The sequence below is a fragment of the Suricata suricatta genome, chromosome 8 (assembly GCF_006229205.1).
Source record: "Suricata suricatta isolate VVHF042 chromosome 8, meerkat_22Aug2017_6uvM2_HiC, whole genome shotgun sequence".
NCBI classification, from domain to species: Eukaryota; Metazoa; Chordata; class Mammalia; order Carnivora; family Herpestidae; genus Suricata; species Suricata suricatta.
Genome location: NC_043707.1, coordinates 81082130 through 81106954, shown reverse-complemented (window position 1 = coordinate 81106954; position 24825 = coordinate 81082130). Strand labels below are relative to the sequence as shown.

At 36.4% G+C, this 24825-nt stretch overlaps 1 protein-coding gene across 1 annotated transcript in view; it reads right to left on the bottom strand.

The window, feature by feature from the left end:
• SLC44A5 (solute carrier family 44 member 5) overlaps positions 1–24825 on the bottom strand; it is a 197332-nt gene that overhangs the window by 13616 nt on the left and 158891 nt on the right. The window contains exons 12-17 of the mRNA XM_029945813.1: positions 13765–13896; positions 10246–10345; positions 7683–7775; positions 7128–7215; positions 6370–6632; positions 5090–5184 (exon numbers count right to left, since the gene is read on the bottom strand). Of these exons, the coding sequence (XP_029801673.1) occupies positions 5090–5184; positions 6370–6632; positions 7128–7215; positions 7683–7775; positions 10246–10345; positions 13765–13896 (771 nt within the window). The remainder of the gene's footprint in view (positions 1–5089; positions 5185–6369; positions 6633–7127; positions 7216–7682; positions 7776–10245; positions 10346–13764; positions 13897–24825) is intronic.

Here is a 24825-nt window from a genome sequence, read left to right as displayed (position 1 = left end):
CATTCCATTCCAAACACAGCAGAATCCACATTCGTCTCAAGTGCATCTGGAACATGATCCAGGATGCATCATATGCTGGATTACAAAACAGATCTTAATAAATGTAAGTAGACTGAAATCATATCAAGCATCTTGTCCAACCATAATGGCGTGAAACTAAAAATCAATTACAAGAAGAAAACTGGAAAATTCACCATTGTGTGGAGATTAAACAACATGCTATTGGACAACCAGTGAGTCAAAGAGGAAATCAAAAGGGAAATCAAACAGTATCTCAAGACAAAACGGCAAACAACATCCAATGTATGGATTGCAGCAAAATAGTTCTAGGAAGGAAGTTCATAGAAATGAACACCTACATTAAGAAAAACAAAAGATCTCAAATAATCTAACTTTACCTCTTAAGGAAATAGAAAAAGAAAAAACTAAATACAAAATTAGTAGAAAATATGGCAAATGTCAGAGTGGAAGTGAATGAAATAGAGATTAAGAGGACCACAGGAAAGATCAGTGGAACCAACAGTTGTTTTTTGGAAAGAAACAAAATTGGCAAATCTGTATTAAGGAATAAAGAAATAAATGCAGAAATGAAAGAAGAGATTTTCCAACTGATACCACAGAAATGCAAAGGATCATAAGACACTACTATCAACAATGGTACACAAATTAGATAACCTAGAAAAAATGGATAAATTCCTAGAGACATACAATCCACCATGACTGAATTATGATGAAATAGAAAATCTGCAAAGATCAATTACTAGTAAGGATTTTGAATCGATGATCAAAAACTTCCCAATCAACAAAAGGCCACACCCAAATGGCTTTACTGGTGAATTCTACCAAACATTTAGAGAAGAATTAATATCAATCCTTCTCAAACTCTTTCAAGAAACAGAGGTGGAAACATTTCCCACTTCATTTTACAAGGTCAGCATCACTCTGATAACCAAAGCAAGATAAGAACACTACACAAAAAGAAAATTACAGGCCGATGTCCCTAATGAACATAAGTGCAAAAATCCTCAACAAAATATTAGCAAACTGAATTTTAAAGGATATTAAAAGGATAATACACCAAGATCAAGTGGCTTTATTTAAAGGATATAAGAATGGTTCAGTACATGCAAACCAATAAATGTGATGTATCACATCAACAAAATGAAGGATAAAAATCATGATCATCTCAGTAGATGCAGAAAATTAACTTGACAAAATTCAAACTCCTTTCATGATAAAACTCACAATAAACTGATTATATAAGTCCTCAACATAATAAAAGCCACATACGACAAGCCTACAGCTAATATCATACTCAATGGTAAAAAACTGAAAGCTTTTCCTCTAAAATCAGGAACAAAACAAGGATGTCCATGCTTGCCATTTTTATTCAACATAGTTATGGAAGTCCTAGTCAGGCCAATTAGGCAATAAAACAAGTAAAAGTCATTAAAATTGGAAAAAATGAAGTGAAATTGTCTTTGCAGATCACACGATATTATTTATGAAAACCCTACAGTCTAACAAATAAACACATACTATTAGAACTAACAAATGAATTCAGTGAGGTTATGGGAAACAAAACCAATATTCAAAACCAAGTTGCATTTTCATATACTAGCAACCAATTATTGAAAAGAGAAATTAAGAGAACAATCCCATTTAAAATTGCATCTTTCTTGGTTTTCCATGAAAATACCTAGAAACAAAATTAACCAATGTGGGGAATTACTTGTGTATTGAAAACTGTAAGTCACTGATGAAATAAAGATACAAATAAATGAAAAATATTCCATGTTCATGGGCTGGAAAAATATTAAATATTTTGTACATAATATGCAAAGAATTACAAAAAATCAATATTATGCCTATCAAAATCCCAATGGGATTTTTCACAGAAATGGAAAAAACAATCCTAAAATTTATTTGGAACCACAAAAGACTGAGAAGCCAAAGCAATTGAGAAAGAACACCAAAGCTGAAGGCATTACATGTCCTGATTTCAAACTATATTACAAAGCAATGGTAATCAAAATAGCATATAGTACTGGGGAAAAAAATAGACACACAAACAAATGAACAGAATAAATGGAGAGCCCAGAAATATACCTGTTTATATATGGTCAATTAATTTTTTAAAAAGGAGTCAAGAATATACAATGGAAAAAGGTTAGTCTCTTAAATTCAATTGTTTTGGGAAAGCTTAATGTCCACATGCAAAGTGGACCCTTATCTTACAACACACAAAATAACTCAAAATGGATGAAAGATTTGAATGGAGACCTGAAACCATAAAACTCCTAGAAGAAATCATAGGGGTAAGCTCTTTGACATTGGTCTTGGCAATGACCAGATTTGATGCCAAAAGTAAAAACAAAAGCAAAAATAAGCAAGTGGGACTGCATCAAACTTCAAGGCTTCTGCACAGCATAGGAAACAATCAACAACATGAAAAGGCAACCTATGGAATAAGGGAAAATATTTGCAAACCATATATGTGATAATGAGTTAATATCCAAATTAGACAAGAAACTCCTAGAACATAATAGCAAAAAACAACTCAATTTTTTTTAAAAAGTGGGGAGGGGCACCTGGGTGGCTCAGTCAATTGAGCATCCAACTTTGGCTTAGGTCCTAATCTCGTTTGTGAGTTCCAGGCCTACATCAGGTTCACTGCTGTCAGCTTGTTAGTGCAGAGCCTGCTTTGGGTCCTCTGTCCCCCTCCCTCTGCCCCTTCCCCACTGGTACTCCCCAAAATAAATAAATATATATTTTTTGATGGGCAAGGGACCCAAACAGTTTCCCAAAAAAGACATGCAGATAGCCAATAGGTGTATGTAACAGTACTTTACATTACTAATTATCAGAGAAATGTAAATCAAAACCACAATGAGATAGAAGATAGGATGTCTATCCAAAAGACAGATGATAAGGATGTGGAGGCATGGATGTGGAGATGTGTATACTGTTGGTGGGAATGTAATTTGGTGCATCCACTATGAAAAAAAGTATGGAAGTTTCTCAAGAAATTAAAAATAGAACTAACATATGATTCAACAATTCTACTTCTGTGTATACATTCAAAGAAAATGAAATTACTATCTCAACGAGATATTTGTACTCCTATATTCACTGAAGCATCATTTACGATATCAATGTATGGAAACAACATGTCGTTTAATGGATCAATGGATAAAGACAATGTGGTATAAACACACAAGGGGCATAATTCACCTTTTAAAAAGGAAATCCTGCTTTTGCAACAACACAGATGAACTTGAAGGGCATGATACTAAGGGAAATAAGCCAAATAGAAGACAAATACACATGATATCACTTATATGTAGAATTTTTTAAAATGCTGAACTCATAGAAAGAGGGTACAAGGGGGGTCACCACAGCATGGGGGATGGGGAAAATAGGGAGAGCTGGTAAAAAGGTACAGATTTTAAGTTAATAAGATGAAAAAGGTCTTAGGATCCAATGTACAACATGGTGAATATAGCTGATAATACTATACTGTACAATTTAAATTTGCTGAGAGAGTAGAACTTAGGCATTCTCATCAAAGAGAGAGAGGGTGGACAGGGAGAGAGGGAGGGAGGGAGGGAGGGAGGAAGGAAGGAAGAAGAAAAAGAAAAGATAAATATATGAAGTAATGGACAGTTTATTACCTTAAATGTGGGATTCCTTTCACAACATATGTGTATATCAAATCACATGTTGTATACACTAAATAATTACAACTTTGCCAATTATACCTCAATAAAGCTGAAAAAATTTACATAATTTTAAAAATCCTTTGGTCATGTTGAATTGGATTGTTTATTGTTGAGTTGCAGAAGCTCTATGTTCTGAATATTAGTTGCTTCTCTGGTAGATAATTTGCAAATATTTTCTCCTATGGTTGTCTTTTCATTCTTAGTAATGTCTTTTGATGCACAAAATTTTTCTATGTGTCTGTGAAATCTAATTAATCTTTTTTTTCTTTTGTTGCCTGTGCTTTTGGTGTCATATCTAAGAAATCTTCATCAAATCCAACGTCCACAAAGATGTCCTCCTATGCTTTTTTCTAGAGTTTTACTTTTGATTTAACTTTTGTGTTTAAGCCTTTGATCCATTTTGAATTAATTTTTGTATATGGTGTAGGAAGGGTCCAATTTAGTTTTTTGCATGTAGATATCTAATTTTTCTAGAAATGTCAGTTGAAAAAATAATGGTCCTTTCCCCATTGAATAGCCTTATATGTGAGGGTTAATTTTGGGTTCTCTATTCTATTCCAGGTCTATGTGTCTGTCCTTATGCCACCACCATACTGTTTTGATTACTGTAAATGTTTTTTTCATTTCTTAATGTTTATTTATTTTTGAGAGAGAGCAAGTGGGGAAGGGGCAGAGGGGCAGAGAGAAAGATGCAGAATCTGAAGCAGGCTTCAGGCTCTGAGCTGTCAGCATAGAACCCGATGCGGAGCTCTAACTTGTGAACAGCAAGATCATGACCTGAGTAGTCTGACGCTTAACCTACTGAGGCACCCTGATTAATGTAACTTTATATAAGTTTTGAAATGAGGTAACTGGGAGTGTTCAACTTTGTTGCTCTGTTTGAAGGCTGTTTTGGCAATTAATAAAATATTTTAAAGTGCATTCCAAGTAGAGTTTGTTTGAAACTATGTGTTATGTGCAAAAGTTTATGTTAATGCACCTACATTTATATTTTAAACCTGATTCATACTGACACCCAGATTTGAAACTGTCTGACAGCTCTACCATACCAGACAGGATATGCCAAAACACGGTTTTTCAGCACTTCCTTGAAATTTGCTTCTTCTGGTTTCTACATCTTAGAAAATAGCATCACACACATTTTCTCTTTCCTTCACCACCGCTCCTCTTCCCATCCCCTCCTGCCCCATAGCCTCTCAGCAAGTCCCACTGGCTTTCCCTTCCAAACATATCCCCAGCCAGACCACCTCCATTCTTATCACCCTAGTCCACCTTGTAGTCGTCATGTTCCCCCCAACTCCATGCCCCAACCCATTCTCTTCACAAAAGTCAGGAAATCTGAGAAAACATGAATTTTGGAGTCTTACTTTTAAGACGGCGGTCCAAGTATTCTAGGAATATTCTAAATATTTGAATTGATGCAAGAATTAAAGATCCAAATGCTAGGGATCCTGTGTGATATCTGGGTAAAGGTAAAATGATAATGAAAGTTAAAATATCTTTACTATTAACTAAAAGGATGCTAAAAAATTTTAACAGGTAAAAAGGATCTGCAGGCAGATTGCTAATGAAGAGCTTCTTATACTTTCTTATTCAGACTGATAAAGGTCTTCACAGAGGATTTTAAATGATAAACATTTACTTTGCCCTTCATCTACAAAAAGAGTGCCAATAGCACATTATAATCAAATAGAATATTTGGGGGAAGCAATGGAGAGACAGAGCCAAGTTAATTCTTAATTTGGTGCCTTCCCTACCACTTCTCTCTAGCAATCTATGGCGCTTTTTTTTTTTTTTTTTTTTTTTTTTTTTTATGTTTTAAGTATTCTCTACATCCAATATGGGGCTCGAACTCACAACCCCAAGATCAAGAGTCACATGCTCCACCAACTGAACCAGCCAGGTGCTCCACCAGAAACCCATGATCTGGGTTGGGATTATAAAACTGTGGCTATAAAACCAGACATAGCTAGTAGACCTCCTGTCGGAAGCCGCAAAGTTTTCTGGCTGCCTCAGGCAAGGATTATCACTCTCTGGGAAGTGAACCAGTAAACAAGATTTGCATCTGGAGGCTGGAGATTGCCATTTTCTGGTCAAAATAATTTGGCGACTGTCTTGCTGCGCCAGAGGTAGATTTGGCCAAGGTGCACAAAAGATCAAACCTGCATTCTGGTATGCAGCTTCAAGCTTCCCTTCCCCAGCATTGCAGAGGCAAGTCTGGGTGCTTCTTTTTGATACTCATTTGACTCTGTTACCTGACAACCAACCCGGGTCAGTTCCCCGCCCCAAATCGCTATTTAAGAGACAATGTTTTCTGGAATAAGAAGAAGAAGAAGAAAGAAGCTAGAGGCTTGATCAGAAACGCTGTCTTCACTCTCTGTGTGTCTCCCTCCTGCCCTCCTTCTCCCTCCCTCAGGAAAGAACCCGCGCCGATTCTCCGCCCTGCCAGTTGGGGCAGACGAGGTAGGTGCAGCCGCACCACCAGGACGAGCGCGCCGGAGCCCGCCTGCGGGAAACGACACCTCCACGAATTTTAAATCATGTCTTTGATCTCATTTTTACCTTGCCCCTTGAATTATAATAGGACAATCATAAGCACACGAAACACAACTGGGAAGATAGATGTAGGACTTAACGTGAAACTTACCGTATGGCTCGTCCAAATGCAGTAAAAAGCGGGTATGGTGGGATATCATCAGGTTTTTTGAAGGCCCAGTAATAAGAAGCAAAGGCACCAGCAAGGGCACACTGACCCAGTGCAATGACAAAGTTTATAAGCCAGAGAAAGACAAACAGATTGAATATCTGGAAGGTAGGGATGTATTGATGGTACAGGCTCGTTCCACCATAGAAAGCAAAGTTACACTGAGCCCCAGGGCAAGCTTTGGCAATTTCGGTTTTATTAAAAATCTGCACCCAGAAAAAAAAATACATATTATTTCATATTAGGTGCTGTTCCAAGATAACACCTTCCCTGCTTTTTCCTCTTGTGTAGCCCCCAATTGCATGTCCTACTATCCCCCCGCCCCTAGCTTCTGGTGTTATTCCTATTTTCTATTCCATCACCTTATATTATTCTTTAATGAGCTCTAGAAGAATTTCATTTTCTGTGATATGTTCACCACTCTGCATCCAGTAAAATTTCTCATTGATGAGTGTTGCTGTCAACCACAGCTGCTTCTTGGGTGTGTGACAGAACTGATGGGCTCAGGAAAGAGGAGTGCTTTCTCTCTATTCTGCCTGCCATTCTCAGTGCTCTCCTCCTAACACCCGACCCATCCTTCCCTTCCTAACAATGATTCCCAATAATGTCTCTATTGCAGAATGATTTTTACACCTGCTAGGTGAAATGTAGTAGATGTCTGTATTGAAGTCAGTAAAAGAGACTTAGTTTCTTTTACTTACCTCTGGGTCACAGGTTGTATTTTCGTGTTTGCATTGCCCTTCTGGGGTGATGACTTTGTAGACAGGTACCCCTGATGTAGCCAAGTAACTGGGGTAGCCTATTAAGGATAAATAATTTGCTGATAGATTGAAAGTAGGTGGACAAGAAAATAATACAAATCACCCCAAAGCCCACTGAGAGATTAACTTCAAAAATTTATAATCTTTTAATAATTCATACATTTTTCAGACTCAGAATAATATAAGAAGGGTTAGCTGCACTGAGAGGCCCCTAACAATAAATAAAAGGAATTTTCTTAGGTTATTGCCAAGAAGTAGTACCATAAGGGAAGACAAAATAAAGCAAAATCTACCATATGACCTATCTGAGGGGAAATGCAATCAGTAGAAAAAATTTTTTAGAACTGAGCAAAAAAAAAAAAAGCAAAAACAGAAAAATAAAAAATCTTTAGTATGTTTCTCATCTTCCCAGGATGGAAAACACTGGACACAAACTCTTGGTTCCTGAATAATAAGGGGACCTGAGGTGTAAAGACGTCAATTACCAAAGGATACACTGCTATCACCGCCCAGTAGGAAATACAGATGGAGAGGAAAATGAAAGTTAAAAGTGGATAAGCTAATGTAGTAGGGATATATCCAATGGCTCTGAAATAAAACAATAGTTGAAATTCAAAATAATCCACAGATAGAGTTTCTCAAAAATTTCTCTGTTTACACTAGTAAAAAGCTTTAGACTGAATTCATTCTAGAACTGTGGTAATAACCATTGAATCATTTTTACTGATCATTCTGGCATATTCTTGGTTGGCTTTTAAATTTTACTTAAATTTTATTTATTTGTTTTTACTAAATTAGAGGCCTTATTTTAATGCTCATATTTGATTCTTCCCCAAAAGTTCCCCAAAGTCCCCCAAGTTTAGGTGTGACTCAAAGATTTGATACATCAGAATCATATTTCTTCCATTTGTTTAGATTCTTAGCTTTCAAAGTTGGAAAGAACCTTGAACATCATCTGATCAAATGTGAGACTTCTTCCCTAATTCAGGAATCCCCTCTATACTATTTTCTAAATATGCTCATTTCTAGTGACCATATTCAGAGATACTTACTTTTATATGACAGAGCTTTTCTCTTAACCAAAATTTAGAAAATTCTTTCTTACATGCTAGCCTGTTACTCATCTACTATCTTTTGGAGAAGAAATGATCACCTTTTCCATATAGCAGCTCTTCAAGTAGCCATTCTTTTATGCTTCTACAGTATAATCATTCCTTTGATATTTCCTAAGTCACAGTGTCTGAAATGTTTACCATCCTAGTTGCCCTATTCCTACTTTTGAATGATCTTTCCAGCATGTGACACTGAAAACTCAATACTGTTTGATACAGCCGCTGAGAATTATGATGTAACTATTTCCACTCCTAACGCATTGACATATCTGATTCCTTTTGCATTTGTTACCTTGTTCACCTCACTATCTGATCTATGTTTTCTCACCTTTCTCCAGATACTGCTGTTAAGTGAATCACTGAGCATTGCATGCTTACCTTGTATTCTCACACCAATTTATTCCAGCTCTAACTTCCCCTTGAAAAAATATTATCAACCTGCCATAGTTGAATTGGCCCGCTCACACACACACACACACACACACACACACACACACACACACACACACGGAGTGGCAAGTTATAGTGAATTGCACAATATCCTATTACTTAAGAAATAAACCCAGAATATCAGTAGTTTTCAGTGGCTAATGATAGGGCCTCAGTTATATGGGAAGGAGAGTTCAACAAACTTCTTGCTAACTATTTAAACCCTTGGACTCAGGTGGCACTATTATAATTATATATGACAATTTGGTTAAAATAATCCTTACAGATGATTTAAAATATTTGGTCTTTGGTCATTAAAAACTTAGTTGCCATTGTTCTAAATGGAAAGCACAGTCTATTGGCTTTATAGTAATGTTTTTCTCATGATTCAAATTGCATTATTCAAAAGTTTAAAATATTATCCTTAAGTGACATTTTGGAATAATTTAGAAACTGTAGGTGTCATTACCTCCTGGAATGAATTTTAGTGTTTATTTTATAGCAGTTTTTTTAAAGCTTTTTTTTGAGGTGGGGGGAAGAGAGGAGAGAGAGAAAATCCCAAGCAGTCTCTGCACTGTTAGTGCAGAGTCTGATGTGGGGCTTGAACTCATTAACTGCTGAGCTCAGTTTCACAAACTGTGAGATCATGACCTGAGCTGAAACTAAAAGTCAGATGCTTAACCAACTGAGCCCCAGGAACCCCTATTTTATAGCATTAAAAATTTTTATTTTCAATATTTATTCTTGAGAGACAGAGTATGAATGGGGGAGGGGCAGAGAGAGAGAGACACAGAATCTGAAGCAGACTCCAGGTTCTGAGCTATCAACACAAAGTCCAATGCCAGGGTCGAACTCACAAACTTAACTATGAGATGATGACCTGAGTCAAAGTCAGAAGTTAGATGCTTAACTGACTGAGCCACCCAGGCACCCATATAGCATTTAAAAAAAAAAATAAAATAGCTCTGGGTAAAAGTGTTCCTGAATTAAGAGCTGTATATATAAAATGTATAGTCTGGTGCTCCTAAGATCAGTTATTCTATTGGTGAATTTTGTTATTCATATAGAAATGGTAATAGCATATAATTGACTATAGAATTAGGGTGATTTAAAGTTTTGAAACGATCTCAACCACCAATATTAACATATGATTCAGAATGGGAGTAATGCAATACATAATACAAGTTACTTTTATATAGCACCTTATCACATTCATGTGTTATTATCCTAATACACATTTGGTGTTTAAAAAGTGCTAATACATAGACTAATAGGTCTTAGCCTTATTTCACCCTATGATAATTGAGGTTCAGAGATATTGAAGGATTTGTTAGCATGACCTTTCTAGTAAGTGGCGAAGTCTGAACTTAAGTCTTCTGATGGAAAGCAGATTTCTTTAACAAGTCTTCTTAAAGGGAAAATCATTAAATCATCTACACAGAGGGCATCTACACAGAGGCAGTGACTGATTTGACTGGCAGATACACATTATATGAGTTTCTCCATCAGGACCTTACTTGCTCCCTTCCTTCAGCAGGGCAATGGAGATGCGAATTCGTTCCCTGAGGAAGATCAGCATGAGGATGATCAACACTTCAAGAAGGCAGAGTATTATCACTTTAAACAGGAAAAAAAAAAATTAGTGTGTGATACAAGTCAATCCAAAAAACAAACTTTCTCTGCAAAAGTTAGGACTGAATTTCATGATTATTTCTGCCAATTCTGACTCTACACAATTTAAGCAGCACTACCTCTCCCCAAATGCCTATCTTAGAAATTCACTTGCAAAAGCTCCAAGAAATGCTAAGAAATCTAGTATTAAACCTTTAGCTAGAGTTTAAACAACTCAGTTGTTCAGGCTTCAATTTTATCTATAGAAACATTTCACACCATTTGTAAAAATGAGACAGAAGGCAGGGCTGCTCGAGGCAGCATTATTGTATGTGTATGTGTTCACTTACACTTCATCGAATAAGAGAATTACAGAAGAAACTTTTGAGCTGCCCACCCCTCTCACAATGCCTCTTCATTAATTGACATTGCTGACAGGGCAGGCTCTTGTCTGGCCCATTTTTATTTTGTGTCTCACTCATGATGGCTACCACTGATAGAATTAGGGTATAAGCCCAACCCCAGTTGTCTGATGAAAGTATCAGAATTAGAACTAAGGGAATCGACTTCAGTTTTGAATTGAAGTTTATAAAGCCTTCAATTGACCTCTGAGTTATGCAAACTTAATGAACTGTGTCAACACTACCTTTACATGAAATAAGTGAGTGAATTTGCAAAGAAAGAATAAAGTGTATGTGTATTAAAGAAACAGAGAAGAGAGGAAATCTTGGGTTCCTTTGGCATTCTGTCTCCTGGATCCAAGTACACTTGAAAGTCTAGCTGCTTTTCTGTTGTTTTGAGTTTTATGAGACACTTCTATATTCTTATAATAAGTCTCAATGCCTTGCTCCTTGCTTGTTCCAAATATTTTTTCTCTTTGGCCAGCTTCAATTAGTTTCTTTTTACTTTACTCCAAATGTTCCTAATTATTATATTTCCTCAATTCTAAGAAACATCTTTAGTAATAACTTTTTAGGAAAAATAAGAAAATCCTTCATTAAACATTTTTTCACTGATCATAAGATGCATCCTGACTTCAGAGATGTTAAGAAGTGAAAGCTTATGGATAAAATTAAGGAAATACAGCACTGCTAATAACAATCTGAAACTGTACAAGAAACTTAAGGAAAAGCTAAGCCCCCATCTGTGAAAGAATCTGTTCCAGTGTACCCTTGCTAGACAGCTATTCTGCTCATGCGTGAACACTTCAAGTGACAGGGAATTCATTTCATTCTATTTGTTGTCATACCACTAAGATTCTGATGTTACAGCACGTATCACTTAGCATCTCCAAGCAGAAATCAGCTAACCCAGAGATGTGAGAGGATCTTGGTAATGTGTCATCTTGCCACTCTGTCCTTTAGTTAAATTATGCATTTATGTCTTCATGCATATTTGATTCTCTTAAATTGAGTCCAGAATTATGGGGTATAGCCATAGCAAACTAAAAGCATTATTTGAGGATGAACCTAATACGAGGTATGCCAGAGTCACTTTGTATTCTGAAATTGCCTCGATAAACAACATTGCATATTAAACTTCTACCTTTACAAAATCACACATCCAAAAATGATGAGATTTTATTGTCTTTTGAATGTATATATTATATTCTTTTCTTGTGTTTGAATGAGAGCAAACAATGGAAATCTATTTTTTGAGACCCTGTAGAGAAGGTGGTGTAATTCTAACTTCTCAGAGGAGGAGACTGGGATAACTAACAGCAGAAATTAGAATTGAACCATCTCCTAACACAACCCAAGATTCATAAAAACTATAATTTCTGTATGTATAACTCTGCTTATTTTTAGTGTTTCCATTGAGGAGTGTAATCTCACATTACGGTCTTCTCTTTGGTACCTAGAATCTTGTCCAAATAAGAGCAAGTAATCAATTAATGTCTAATAAATGGGTTGTGAAAGTGGAGGCTCATTTGAGGAAAGATTGGTATTGCTACACTTGAAAATAAAAGCAAGCTCTGTATTTTCCTCAAAGGACATCCTTCAACTTCTTTAGTAGCAGATTCTGATCATGTTAATGATTTTTGTGTTCAAGGTACTGAAGAGATAGCAGTGGGAAGATCACAGAACTTGTAACTAAGATCCATCTGAGAATAAAATGAGAGGTTTCAAAATATAATGGATGAGATTCATCATCTTTAGACATGATAGGTAATCACAAGTGGATTTTTAACAAAGTATGGAATCACTCAAATTTAGGAAAACTCTTGAGGATACAAATCCTAAAATGCCCCTGATTTTTATAGTTAGAAAGAAACAGCTACAAATGAAGTAATTCTTCTGCCACATAGTTAGGGGAAAATGTTCTATGAAAGGAACTAATTTGCATAAGACCTGCACATAAAAACCAAAGAACAAGGATTTGACATTTTGACCTAGCACTGTCCAAGAAAAAGAAAACTCAAAGGTGGCAGGAAAAAAGCAATCAGGTGGGGGCTTCTGTGCAGGGCTAGGCCATCAAGCTTGGCATGAGCCTTCAAAAAAAGTCTCCCAAGATTATACAAAACTCCCTGCTAAAAAGGCTTCTCATTATTAATTTTGTTCCCCACATGCCTTGATCCTAGGAAAGCAGTGTCCTAGATGGACTATGTCTGCATTCTGGTCAGGAAAGGTATCTTAATAGTAAACAACTAAAATGGCACATAAGTGACAACATGACATGGGTCTGTCCTCGAAAACCTGGTGACTTCTGGGTGAAGTGACAAAATCAAGTTTTCACATTATGGGGATGGGACCCATACTTGGACCCATGATGCCCCCATCAAGATATTGCTCCCCTCTGAGGCTCTCTCTGGGCTTCTGACCCCGCCTCCTTGAATATGCCTTGCCTGGTGCTCTAACTTAAATAACATGAAGAATTTCATTAAGGCAACATGTAATTAGAGATTATCTTAAAGTCTTGATTAAAGAATATTAACCTCTGTGAAGTGGAAAGAATATTATAATAAAACCATTCTCTGAAACTATCCCTGAAATCATCTTGCTTTAAAAAATTTTTAATGTTACCCTTAACTAATTCAATAATCTGAACACCTCAAAATGTTTAAAAGTCGTTAAGAAAAAAAATTTTTTAAACAAATTTGAAAAATCCAACTTTTTTTCATTTCAAAACACCTTTCTTGGATATCAAGTTAATGGCTATAAATATCCACATCCAAACCATTTTAAGTTGAAGGCAAATAGCATGAGATCATTGTAAGATAATATTTCTTTAGGTTATACAATAAATTTCCCCTACTGACTTTTTCATTTATGGTAGCTAGTAAGATCATAGACACATTTACTTTTATGACATTACTGATAAGTGTATTTAACAAGTTACACAACCCATTATTTCCTCTAGACAAAAAAAAAGATTCCTTTTCATTATTATAACTTTAACAAAACCAGTTTTTAAAATTCACTCACTAAATATGAACCATGTTTGTTTCAGCTGGAAGTACGTGCTTATATCAGTCTGAATCCCGAGGTCATATATAGAAAGATGAGAATTTGGCTGTCCCGAAAGATTGTGGTATTCCCGGTAACAGTGACCTATTCCTTGAAAAGAAAGAAAAACAGACTACTATAAAATGTTATTTTCTGAAATATAAGCTATAAACTTATCATACATATCTACATGAAATTAAACAGCATTGTCATTTCTAGAAAGGCAAGATTCATATTTACTTAGTAAACATTTTATGTAGGTCTAATATTCTAAATGTGCTATTGCATTCAAATAAATGTTACCAGTATTTTCTTGGCTCACTGTGGCAACTAGAAGTCATTTTGACTAGAAACAACCTTAATGTCCACCAACAGGGACTGGCTAAATAAATTATGGTATATTTGCACAGTAGAATCCTACCTTTTTATATAAAGAAGAAAAAGTGTACTGATATTCAATGATCACTGAGATATTTTAAGTGGAAAAAAATAAGGCAAAAAATGACATAAAAGTGTGCTATAATTCATATAAGTAGAACAACCTTTATATATATTTTCTTGTGTAAACATAAGGCTACTCTGGAAGGATACAAGAAATATTTTTTACTTCCAGTTTCCTTACTGGCCAAGGAGTAAGACAAGAAGGCAAATTTCACTGTATAAACTTTATACCTTTGGAAATTTGAAGCACATAAATAATACAATCTACTTAAAAAGCAAATTAAAAAAAAGATTTAAGTTGAAAAAAGCGTGGTTTTGAATTAAAAATTTTAGGTGTAGTCATGTCTTGATAGAATTACCTAATGCATAGTCTTATCAAAGATTGAATCCAGGCAAAGAAAATATGGACTAACTAAATTTCCCCAAGGCACTGTATTTCAGACTCTATAATGAATTTATATATGGCCTAGATAAATTGGGAATACAAAATAGAGTTAATGAGTTTATTTTTATGACCAAGGAGTCTGGATTAGGTCCATTGGAAATGTCCAAGCAATAATAGGAAAAACTGCTTTAAAAAACACGTTTATTTATATTTTTAATATACAATTATCAAATTGGTTTCCATATAACACCCAGTGCTCATCCCAACAAGTGCCCTTCTCAATGCCCATCACCTACTTTCCCCTCTCCCATCCCCCCTCAACCCTCAGTTTTTTCTCTGTATATAATTTGCCTTCCTCCCTGTAACTTTTTTTCTGCCTTACTCTCCCCCAAAATCTTCTGTTAAGTTTCTCAAGATCCACATAAGAGTGAAAACATATGGTATCTGTCTTTCTTTGCCTGATTTATTTCACTTAGTATAATACCCTCCAGTTCCATTCACATTGCTACAAATGGCCAGATTTCATTCTTTCTCATTGCCAACTAGTATTCTATTGTATATATAAACCACGTCTTTATCCATTCATTAGCTGATGGACATTTAGGCTCTTTCCATATTTGGCTATTGTTGAAAGTGCTGCTATAAACATTGGGGTACATATGCCCCTATGCATCATCACTTCTGTATCCCTTGGGTAAAGTTCTAGCAGTGTTATTCCTGAATTATAGGGGAATTCAACTGTTAATTTTTTTAAGAACTTCCACACCGTTTTCCAGAGAGGCTGCACCAGTTTGCATTCCAACCAACAGTGCTAGATGGTTCCTGTTCTCCACATCCTCACCAGCATCTATAGTCTCCTGATTTGTTCATTTTAGCCACTCTAACTGGTGTGAGGTGGTATCTAGGTGTGGTTTTGATTGGTGTTTCCATGATGATGAGTGATGTTGAGCACTGATTCATGTGTCTGTTGGCCAACTGGATGTCCCATTTGGAAAAGTGTCTGTTCATGTCTTTTGCCCATTTCTTCACTTTATTTATTTTTCAGATGTGGAGTTTGGGAAGTTCATTATAGATTTTGGATACTAGCCCTTTATCTGATATGTCATTTGCAACTATCTTTTCCCATTCCTTCAGTTGCCTTTTAGTTTTGTTGATTGTTTCCTATGCAGTGCAGAAGCTTTTTATCTTAATGAGGTCCTAATAGTTCATTTTTGCTCTTGATTCCCTTGCCTTTGGAGATGTGTCAAGTAAAAAATTGCTGCAGCTCAGGTCAAAGAAGTTGTTGCCTGCTTTCTCCTCTAGGGTCTTGGTGGTTTCCTGTCTCACATTCAGGTCCTTCATCCATTTTGAGTTTATTTTTGTGGATGGTGTAAGAAAGTGGTCTTGTTTCATTCTTCTGCATGTTGCTGTCCAGTTCTTGCAGCACCACATGTTAAAGACACTTTTTTTTCCATTGGATACTCCTTCCTACTTTGTCAAGATTAGTTGGCCATACATTTGTGGGTCCAGTTCTGGGTTCTCTATTCTATTCCATTGGTCTATGTGTCTGTTTTTGTGCCAATACCATACTGTCTTCATGAGGACAGCTTTGTAGTAGAGGCTAAAGTCTGGGATTGTGATGCCTCCCACTTTGGTTTTCTTCTTCAATATTACTTTGGCTACTCGGGGACTTTTGTGGTTCCATATAGATTTTAAGATTGTTCTAGTTCTGTGAAAAATATTGTCAGTATTTTGATGGAGATTACATTACATCTGTAGATTGCTTTTGGTAATAGGGACATTTTAACAATATTTGTTCTTCCAATCCATGAGCATGGAATGTTTTTCCATTTCTCTGTGTCTTCTTCAATTTCCTTCATAAAGTTTCTATATTTTTCAGTATACAGATCATTTATATCTTTGGTTAGGTTTATTCCTAGGTATTTTATGGTTCTTGGTGCAATTGTGAATGGGATCACTTTCTCTTTCTGTTGCTTCATTATTGGTGTATAAAAATGCAACTGATTACTGTATGTTGATTTTGTACCCTGCAACATTGCTGAATGCAGGTATCAGTTCTAGCAGTTTTGGTGGAGTCTGTCGAGTTTTCCATATAGAGTATCATGTCATCTGCAAAAAGTGAAAGTTTGACTTCATCTTTACCCATTTAGATGTCTATTATTTCATATTGTTGTCTGATGCTGATGCTAGGACTTCCAGCACTATGTTAAACAACAGTGGTGAAGAGTGGACATCCCTGCAATGTTTCCTGATCTCAAGGGAAAAGGTCACAGTTTTTCCCCATTGAGGATAATATTAGCTATGGGATTTTCATAAATGGCTATGTTCCTTCTGTCCTGACTTTCTGGAGAATTTTTTAAGAAAGGATGCTGTACTTTGTCAAATGCTTTTTCTGCATCTATTGACAGAATGGACTAATTATGTCTGTTTTAACAAACCAACAACAAGAGTGACCAGCCTAGAGTAGGGAAAAGATAAGAAGCAGAGAAGGATGAATATATCTAAATAACAAGAGTTGTCCTAGAATTAATCCAGGCAATGCAGCAGCTCCAATCTGGAGGAGGGAGCCATCTGGGTCCTCAGCATCTTCCTGCTCCAGGAGATACACAGTTACCCAATGTGGAGTGGTATGGTTTGGTGTAGGGTGGTCCCGCATCCACTTTGAGCCCCTAGGATTGATCCCTGAGACCCCGCCTTGGTAGCCATGGGGAGAAAAATGGCAACCCCTAGTCCCTTCTTCACAACATGGTGTCCCAACTCACTCCTTTGGAGCCATCCCCACTGTGCTCTGGATGCAGATGAACAAGTTTCTCTTGCTCCACCGATTCTCATCCCTGGCCTTTGGGATTCAAACTCCCACTCCGTGCACCCTGGCACTGGGGAGTGTCTCTTGATGCTGCCCGATATGTGGTCCCGTCTGTTTTTGTCCTATGCCATAGCACTTCAGGGGAGTGGACCAGTTTCTCCTACTGTGGACTGCACCCCTGAGCTAGTTAGGCCCCAGTCCCACTCCAGAGAAAGCCCTGCACTTGGAGACGGGATACCTCTCTCTCAGTCCGAGGATTTTTTTCTTGTCCAGTTACAGTCCTGTGCTTTGCCAGCCACTCTTTCTCTTCCCTTTGTCTCTCAGCAGAAGTCCCTCCATGCCCACACAGCCCATCTTCTCTCTTCTGGTTCACAATCATCCTGGTTTCTCTCTGGTAGACTCAGTCTCTTTCCCTCCCAGACTCTTGGGGCTCAAAGTCCTTTGGCTTCAGCTCTTCTTTGAGAAACGTGGGAAGTATGGATCCCCCTACTTTGCCATGTTGGCCAAAACCGCTTATTTACGTATAGAGTACCCACCAGCAGGGGAGGGGCAGAGAGTGAGGGAGAGAGAGAATCCCAAGCAGGCTTCTCACTGTCAGTGCAGAGTTGGATGTGACCATAAGATCACGACCTGAGCCAAAATAAAAAGTCAGTTGCTTCCCTGACTGAGCCACCCAGGCACCCCTGAGAAAAACTGCTTTTTAAACCCCGATTATAAACTAACAAGTTGTTCTAGATACCAGGTAAGAGGAGGAAGTCCATGGAGAGAGGCAAGACTAGATTAGAAGGGACATTTGTTTCTCAAAGCGATAAAAGACAAATCTGTCATGTCCTTCTTTCCCAGCGTATTTTTAAAAATTCCCTTAAACACGCTTTTGGAATATCTGATATATAAAAAATTATATGTAATAACAGATGTAGGTTTTAAGGCATATAGTCAAATGAACACATATAGATGCATTTTATAATCTTAATTTTGCTCTAATTAAGCAAAATAGATTTTCTCTTCTGAGATCCTCATACTATCATACCTCTCTGCTTCTCCCTGCCAAATATTCTGAATTTTGTGATTTTTCTCTTGTCTTAAGAGAAAGATGCATTGAAATCTCTCACGGGTTGGTGTGCCTGGGTGGCTCAGGCAGTTAAGCATCTGACTCTTTGTTTCAGCTCAGGTCATGATCTCAGTTTCATGAGTTCAAGCCCCACCCGCATCGGGCTCTGTGCTGACAGTGCAGAGCCTGCTTGGGATTCTGTCTCCCTCTCTGCTCCTCCCCCATTTTCACGGTCTCTGTTTCTCTCAAAATAAACAATCTTAAAAAATTAAAAAATAATAAATCTCCCAAGGGAGATTCCTAACTCCTACAAATTTTTAATATTTATCCTTATAGTTAATGAATCTTAAATATATATTATTAGATGCATATATATTTGGAATTGGTGTGCCTTTTAAGCAAATTAAATCCTTTCTAACTCTAATAATGCTTTTTATTTTTAAATTTATTATGACAACTGCAGCGTTCTTTTTGCTAATGATTTTAAATAAATTTAGATTTCTTTCACCAATTTTTCTACCCTCCACTGTCACCACCTTCCACCTCTGGCAAATATCATCTGTTCTCTGTATTTACAAGCTTGTTTTTCAAATTTTATATTTTTAAGCTTTAATTAAAACATAGTTGACATATAATATTAGTTTGAGGTGTATATTGCAGTGATTCAACAACTCTACACGATACAAAATGTTTACTATGGCAAGTATAGTTACCACCTGTCATCACACAGTTGTTACAATTTTATTGACCGTATTCCCAGTGCTGTACTTTGCATGCATCGCCATGGCTTATTTTATAACTAAGTTTGCACCTCTTCATTTCTTTCACTGATTTCATCCATCTCCCCACTTCCCTCATTTCTGGCAACTACCAATTTGTTCTTTTTATTTATGGTATGTTTCTATGCTTGTTTCATTTTTTAGGTTCCACATATACATAAAATCATGTGGTATTGGCCTTTCTCTGACTGACTTTATATAATACTCTCTAGATTCATCTATGTTATTCCAAATGGCAATACTTCATTACTTTTATCCATTTTTTACCAATTTCTTTATCCATTCATCCATTGATGGCCACCTAGGTTGTTTCCTATCTTGACCATTGTAAATAATGCTGCAATGAACATGGAGGTACATAGGTCTTTTTGAGTTAGTGTTTGCATCTTCTTCAGGTAAATACCAACATGTGGAATTGCTGAATCATATAGTGTTTCTATTTTTAATTTTTTGAGGAATCTCCACATTGTTTTCCATAGTGGCTGCAATTTACATTTCCTACCAACTTGTGTATAAGGAAGGGTTCCTTTATCTCAACATCCTTTCCAACATTTATTTCTTCTCTTTTTGATAATAGGTATTGTTAACAGGTGCAAAGAGCTCTTATTGATGTGCATTTCCCTGATGATTAGCGATGTTGAGTACCTTTCCATGTAGCTGTTGGCCATCTGGATATCTTCTTTGGGAAAATACCTAGTCATATCTTCTGATCATTTATAAATCTTTTCTTTTTGTCTGTTTTCTGTTTTTGGTTTTTTGGCTACTGAGTTTTGTGAGTCCTTTCTATTAGCCCCTTTATCATATATCTGATTTGCAGATATTCTCTCCCATTCAATAGGTTGCCTTTTCATTTTGTTGAGGGATTACTTTGCTGTGCAGAAGCTTTTTAGATTATGTGGGTTCACTTATTTTTGCTTTTATTGCTTTTGATTTTTACATCCTATTAAAAAATTACTAAGACTTATATCAAGGAGTTTACCACCTTTGTTTTCTTCTAGGAGTTTTATGGCTTCAAGTCCTATATTCAAGTCTTTAAACTTATTTTGAGTTAGTTTTTTTTATATAGGTTGAGAAAGTAGTCCAGTTTTTCCAACACAATTTATTGAAGAGACTGTTCTTTCCCATTGTGTATCTCCTCTCCTTTATTGTAAATTAACTGACCATATATGAGTGGGTTTATTTTTGGGCTCTCTCTTTTGTTCCACTGATCTATGTGTCTGTTTTTATGCCAACACCAGACTTTTAAAATTACTATAGCTCTGTAATACAGCTTGAAATCAGGGTACATGATGCCTCCAGTTTTGGTCTCCTTTCTCAAGATTGCTTTGACTTTTTGGGTTTTGTGGGGGTTTTTTTCTTGTGGTTCCATACAAATTTTAGGATTATTTGTTCTATTTCTTTTAAAAGTGCAGTTGGAATTTTGATAGGGATTACAACAAAGCTGTAGATTACTTTGGATAGTATGCAGATCTTAATAATATTTATTCTTCTAATCCATGAGCACAGAATAGCTTCCCATTTATCTGTATCTCCTCTAATCTCTTTATTAATGTCTTGTAGTTTTCAATACGTAGGTCTTTCACTTCCTTGGTTAAAATTATTCCTAGGTATTTTATTTTTTCTGATGCAGTTGTAAATGTGACTGTAAATGGATAGATTGCCCAGACAGAAAATTAGTAAGGAAATATCAGCTTTAAACATTTCTGACTGTGTAGACATAACAGATATATACAGAACATTCCATCTAAAAACAACACAAGTGCACATGAAACATTTTCAAAGATAGATCATATGTTAGGACACAAAACAAATAATAAATTTGAGAGAACTGAAATCAGATCCAGCATCTTCTCTGACCACAATGGTATGAAACTAGAAATTAATTACATGAGGAAAACTGGAAAATTCACAAATATGTGGCGATTAAACATGCTACTGAACAACCAATAGGTCAAAAAAGAAATCAAAGGTGAATAAAAAAATACCTGAGACAAATGAAAATGGAAATATAACATACCAAAATTTGTGGGATACAGCAAAAGAAGTTCTAAGTGGGAAGTTTATAAGGACATAGCTTATCTCAAGAAACAAGTCTCAAATAAACAACCTAACTTTGGAACTCAAGGAACTAGAAAAAGGAGAAGCCCAAAGTTAGAAGGAGAGAAATAAAGATTAGAGCAGAAATAAATGTAATAGAAACTACAAAGAGAGAAGATCAATGAAACTAAGAGCTGGATCTTTGAAAAGATAAAGAAAATGGACAAGTGTTTAGCTAGATTCACCAAGAAAAAAAGAGAAAAATAAATAAAATCAGAAATGAAAGAGGAGAGGTTATAACTGATATCAAAGAAATACAAAAGATCATAGGAAACTATAGTAGATTCTTAAACAATATAAAGATTAGGGGTGCTTATACCTGATGCAATAAAAAATCCATATACAACTTTTGGCTCCCCCAAACTCAACTAGTAATAGCCTAGAGTTGATCAGAGCCTTACTGATACCACAATATTAATATTTAGTGTTTAGTATGCTCCTATAGTCTCTCTGTTTAGTAGTCTCTCTGTTCCTCCCCTCTCTCTCTCTCAAAATACATAAATTTTAAAAAAGAAAATTATAGGGAAAAGAAAATATACTTATAGTACTGTATTTACAAAAAAAAAAAAAAAATCTGAGGGCACCTGGGTGGCTCACTTGGTTGAGTACCCAGCTCTTGATTTCAGATCAGGTCATGATCTCATGGTTAGTGAGTTTGAGAGCCTGGCCTCAGGCTCTGTGCTGAGAGCGCAGAGCCTACTTGGGATTCTCGCTCCCTTACTCTCTGCCCCTCCCCCACTCATTCTCTCGCGCACGCTCTCTCTCTCGCTCTCTCACGCTCTCTCAAAAATATATATATTTTAAAAATCTGCATGTAAGTGCAAACCCATGGTGTTCAAGGGTCAACTATACTAAGAACAATTATATCCCAACAAATTCATCAAGTTAGAAGAAATGCATAAATTCCTAAAAATATACAACCCACTTATATGGATACATGATGAAACGGAATATCTGAACAGACCAATTAGTAAGAAAGTTGAATCCGTTATCAAAAACCTCCCAACAAACAAAAGGCCAGGACCAGATGTCTTCGCTGGTGGATTCTACCAAAATTCAAAGAATTAATACCATCCTTCTCAAGCTCTTTCAAAAAACAGAAGTGTAGGGCACATTTCCAAACTCATTTTACAAGGCCAGTATTACCTTGATGCCAAAATCAAACAAGGATAGCACAAGAAAATTACAGCCCAAATATTCCTGATGAATAGAGATGCACAAATCCTCAATGAAATATTAGCAAAGTGAATTCAACAATACATCAAAAATATCATATGATACCATGATCAAATGGAATTTATTTCCGGGATGCAAAATGGTTCAGCAACCACATATCAATAAATATGATGTATCACATTAATGAAATTAATGAAAGATAAAAATCATATGAATCATCTCAATAGATGCAGAAAAAGCATTTGCCAAAATTCAACATCCATTCCTATGTAAACCAAGATTACTTACTGAGCAATTATTATGTGCTAGGTAGCTAAATACTTTATGTACATTATTAAAAAAAAAAAACAACTCAGAGTCTGGGGCACCCTGGGGCTTAATCAGCAGATTAAGCATCCAACTTCAGCTCAGGTCATGATCTCACAGTTGGAGAGTTCCAGCCCCGTGTCAGGCTCTAAGCTGAGAGCCCAGAGCCTGCTTCAGATGCTGGGTCTCCTCTCTCTCTCTCTGCCTTTCTCCTGCCATGCTGTGCATCTCAGTCTGTCTCTCAAAAATAAATAAATATTTTTAAAAATCTTTAAAAAAAATACCCAGAGTTGTATTGTATAGTTGAGGACACTACAAATTAGAGAGACTATGTACTTGTAGAGGGTCACACAGTTAACATGCAGTGAATTTGGGATTGTGCCTTTTCAATCTCCAAATTCATGTTTATAACCCCACTGTTACATGGCCTCTCCTATATAACTCTTAACTTTTTCTGGTCAGTTAGAATTGTTCCACTAATGTTCAAGGGCATTTGCCCACAAATAGCCTGGCTTTTTATGACACATCCAATTTGCTGTTTACCTTAGTAAACAGGCTGTTATTAGTAGCAAATGGTTGGTTTCCCATGATATAGAGAAAGTCAGTTGTCCAAGATAGCAGCAGAGGTCACTTATATGTAATATTATACTTCTCAGTCTCACTAGACATTTCCCCACTCAGTAATGGCTTCAAGCTGATTTGTCGCACCATAATTGCTGAGTTAGCACTACACCTAGGGAGTCAAAGGGGAGCTGAAATTGGTTATTTCACCTGTACTTGTGATATATTGACAATCTTTCTCCCTCATGCCACTGTCACACTTGCACTACTGCCAAACTCAGATTTTACTTGCTCCCTAAGAAAAGTCAGTAAAATCAATACCAGACTTTACTGTCCTTCCTTTCTTAATGACAATAAAATTGACTGAATCACATGCCCAGTCTAGTGGTAGAGGGCAGAGTTTATTTTGAGCTCCCAGCAGAAATACACAAAAAAGACTCAAACAAAAAGCTTTCTTGGGAGTTTTTGGATTAAGGACTATCAGTTCTTATGTTCCTCCACCAGTTTACCCACATCTTCACATGCAGTGCACAGTAAGAGCAGATAAAAAAATCCCTGCAGAGACCTAACAACTCTCTAGAAACCTGGTGACGATAATGAGGAGAAGGTAACAACAAACCAACACATTGAATGTTTCCCGTTTTCCAGGTCTTGGTCTAAGAGTGTTATACTCATTGTCTCATTTAATCTTCACAATCTGGTGAGATGGAGGTACCATCGTTGTGTTGATGTTACAGATAAGGAAGCTGGGTCTTAGAATCATTAGGAAACTTTTCCAAAGCTCCTCAGTTTTATGTTATGGAGTTGGGATTAGAACTCTGGCTAACCACAGAAACTGGGGATTCAACTACATTATTATATTGATATATATAAAGTGGCAAAAGTAAGAATTTTGCTATTTTTTTTGTCCACTACCGTAAAACTACAACTGTCAATTCAAATGGTATTGTAGGGGAAATCACTTGAACAGAAACATCTCAAACATTCATATATTGGCCCAAATATTTATTAGCAGACTGAATGGAAACTGCCATAGTTGTTATATTGTTCTTTGGAAGGGACTTTAGTTCCGTTTTCGGTGTTTACACTGTCCCTGTACTGCTTTTGAGGAGACTGAGTTATTGATTAGATTTCAACCTTTACATAAAGTAACCCTCCATCCAAAGAGTGTAATTCAGAACACTTGCCTCTAGAGGGCAATGCCTCATTATGGAGTACAGGCCAATTACTAGAATGTGTGACAGTCCCTGGATTAACAGTATTGTGTTCAAAGAGAAAAATAGATCACACTTCTGTAGCTATGCAGACCTAGCTTCTGACCAGACAGAAAATTTAAAGGAATAAAATAAGTTGTCTGAAATATTTATCAACATAAAAGGTATCCTTTTTATCTCCTTATTAATAACCATGAGGCATGATACCAAAGGTTAGTAAGGAA